This window comes from Branchiostoma floridae, chromosome 8, assembly GCF_000003815.2.
Source record: "Branchiostoma floridae strain S238N-H82 chromosome 8, Bfl_VNyyK, whole genome shotgun sequence".
NCBI lineage: Eukaryota > Metazoa > Chordata > Leptocardii > Amphioxiformes > Branchiostomatidae > Branchiostoma > Branchiostoma floridae.
The window spans coordinates 23,076,558-23,079,924 of record NC_049986.1 but is presented as its reverse complement, the minus strand read 5'-3'; the positions used below and the strand labels follow the sequence as shown (position 1 = coordinate 23,079,924).

The following is a 3,367-nucleotide window of genomic DNA, read 5'->3' as shown; positions in this document are numbered from 1 at the left end:
ATCTCACCATATACACCGAGGATAAGGCGGGGCATTAACGTTATTATCATATAGCCTATCCAACTGACAGTTATTTCACACAAATTCCTTTATAACAAAATAAACACTTTAATACATTACATAAAAATACATTTGCAATATATATATTGTACAATAGTGTCTATATATAATACAAACATTAAAGTATGTCATCATCATCATTTAACTAATAATTTTAACTAATCATCTGTTTGTGAGATAGCATATCAGCATCAACATGTGGCTTATTTGCAATACAAACTACATGTATTAAGTGGAGTCCTGGTACCCCCCATGCAGAGCCTTTTCACTTGGGCACGACAAAGTACGTATAAATGAAGTGATTTAGGAAGGTACCGGCTTAATCACGTTAGAAAGCCATAATGAAAATGTGTAAAATCAGCATAATTCCTTTTCAAGTATCCCTATATTCCCCATGTGGAGCCCTAATTAACATAACCAATCAATCATAATATTTTTGACAGTTATGCATGGTTTACACACAAACAACAGTACAAAAAAATTCATGACTGTCCCCTGTATAATGGTGCGGTCCAAAAAGTGGTCGGTTATTAGAATAACCGACCACTTTTGAGGTTACTGCCTGATAACCCATGGGAAATGGGGGCCTCTGATTGGCCAACTCCATCTGGCTATATGATAATGTTCTTTCATGTTCCACAGTTCCTGATAGCAGGCAGTCTGGCAGCTTCTATCAGGGAGGGACGAACTGCTGGATGTAAGGTGGGTGTTGGGTGGCTTTTGCTTGCAATCTTAGTAATGCGGTTTATAGTAGAGTAGTATCTTGCACACTGCAGTCGTCCCTCAGAAAGACATCTGGAGCCGCATAGTTCAAGTTTTGAATGTCGGCCAAACTAGTTTCGCTATGTACAGCTTCTTCAGTGGCTAGAGGCTAAATGACACAAGTACAGTGATGTTTGCACTTATATACCTTTCCAGTGAATTCTGCCCTGGTACATATTGCACCTTAGATCCTAGGGGCAGGTTTCCCTGACCTTAAGTGACATATGACCTATGACTTCATCTTTTGTTCTAGAACAATGGACCCTTCCAGCCGAACGCCATATCGAACAAATAGAACCCCCTATTCTATTTCGAATACTCGGTCAAAAACAACCCTAGTGAGACAGAAATGGCCAAAATGTTATGCCTTTTTTGTTGAAGACTACACCGGCCGAGTATAGTTGTTTTTGGGAAGGGTAGGCGCTACATAGCATTAAATTGTTCCTGGGTAGGATGTACATGTAAAGCAGTGCACGTAGAAGAGACGGGACTCTGCACTAGCGGTCTTTGTAGTAGGGTCGTATATTTGGCATGTGGTACAAGCTCCCTCTCCGTAAGTGGCCGACCTGCTTTCTTCTTAATTTGGATTTTCTCCTGAGCATGTATGCACATGCCATGCATTCAACAAACGCGGTAGACAACCTGTCACATATATACGTACCAAGCTTTACACCTGCATCGACCGCATGTCAGAAACCGGGCAATCTTGCCCACCAACAAGGTAATATTATGGAGCGCCTCCAGCTTCCGCTTTGACTGAAATTATATCGCCCTGACCGCAACTATATACGCCCCCTCCTGAAACGACTGTACCCAGTGGATGTAACCTTCCACAAATAATGCATAGCATTTTTCTTTCGCCCGTTCTGAGAGGACTTCAGGGCCCAAAAAGCTAAACCGAAGTCAGTCGGTATCCTCAGCTTGTAGACGGGCGGCGGCCATGTTTTTGCAACTCGCGCCGTTTTTGACCGAGGTTTTGAAATAGAACCCGAGATCGAACAGGGGGCGGGGCTTATGGTGTTCGGCTGGAAGGGTCCATTACACATGTCATAAAAAGGTCTGTTTACACATTCGATATTCAAGAAGTAAGGGGTGCCCTGATCCGTCTTTTTCCGAGATGTTGTCTTCCCTTAGCTGTTTTCTTGTGCCCTCAGCTGTTAACGTGCTCGAGCCGCCTCCTCCCTGTTATACGTCCCTTCCGAAAGACGAATGCAATCCCTTACAACATGTTCGAGCTGAGCCGACCCTGCGATTCAACTCAGGATCCATGGAATTGGATCCTGATGGCATGGCCAAGCAGCGGGGTTGCTTAACCGCTCTTCCATAGAGACATGCAAACAACAAAATGAAAAGCTAAAAAAATACTCGCTTCTCTATTTCAGATCGGCGCCGCCCAAACCATGTCTCTGCTCAACACCTTCATCTTCGCGCCGGGTCTGACTGCCGTCTCAACGATGAGCTTCTGGCTTGATGTGATTATTGTTCGCTTCACTCGCGTTTTAGTCGACTCATCGCCTTAGTACCTTTGGAGTAGTGGCGACTGAACGTTGCTCCTATGTTCGCTTCTGCTACCCGTCTATAGAACTGTATATTCAAATCTTTTGGTGGTGACGTCAGTTAATTACTGAATTAAGGAAGGGCTCGTTCGATTACAACATCCCTTTCACAAGCGGACGGTGGGATTTTCGGGTGTTGGAACGCCTGTTCGAGCTCGAACACCCGAAAGCCCTCGGAGCGCTTGATCCCATTCCTTGATTCACTCAAGTGTAATGACCAATCAGCGCCCTCGTCCAAAATCTGGACAATTCCAAGCTTTTGAGATGTCAAAGTTCCCAGACGGAATAGCAAAGAAGCGACTGTATATAGTGCATGATAAAAGTCGGAGCGAACTACTTATTATCTAGATGGTGCCCAGTCTAGTCAACTCAGAGGCTCCAAGTCGACTCAAAAACTCGTGTGTGAAGCAGGCCTATAAGAGTCAGGATTTTAAAAATTGGTGTATTGAATAATCGAAGGTAATGGAAAACAAATCAGTCATCAATATGTTATACGAGTATATAAGACTTTTTCATCCCAGAACTTAGCAGAAGACAAAATTTGATTTCATATTCCCATTTTTCAAAGTTTTTAAAAAACAATGAGGTTTGACATCTCCTTTTTTTCTGTGAAATTGTTCATAGTGTATGGATATATAACAATGACCCTTCTATTGCAGAGCACAAGTTACTTGTACTACGACTCGTACTACAGCAATTATCCATCCTACGTCACATATGCCGGTATGAACATTTTCTATATGGAGATCGCCCTGGCCGTCGTTGGAGTATTGGAGTTCATCTTCTCCGTAGCAACGGCCTCGGTGTGCTGCTGTGGCGGTCCGTACGACCAACCTGCCATCAACCAGGTATGAGGCTTTTTTGTAGATTTCAGTAAGTCACGCGACCTTCTCATTGGAGACTGTGACCTCACTGGCACTACTGAGCGACCACAGATTCTCCTGATTGTTCGATGACTTTTTCAATTTCAATTCATACTTCACATCTGC

The 3,367-nt window shown here is 43.5% G+C and overlaps 1 protein-coding gene across 1 annotated transcript in view; it reads left to right on the top strand.

Moving 5' to 3' along the window:
- LOC118421025 overlaps positions 1 to 3,367 on the top strand; it is a 6,164-nt gene that overhangs the window by 883 nt on the left and 1,914 nt on the right. The window contains exons 2-4 of the mRNA XM_035828169.1: positions 703 to 762; positions 2,205 to 2,294; positions 3,038 to 3,226. Of these exons, the coding sequence (XP_035684062.1) occupies positions 703 to 762; positions 2,205 to 2,294; positions 3,038 to 3,226 (339 nt within the window). The remainder of the gene's footprint in view (positions 1 to 702; positions 763 to 2,204; positions 2,295 to 3,037; positions 3,227 to 3,367) is intronic.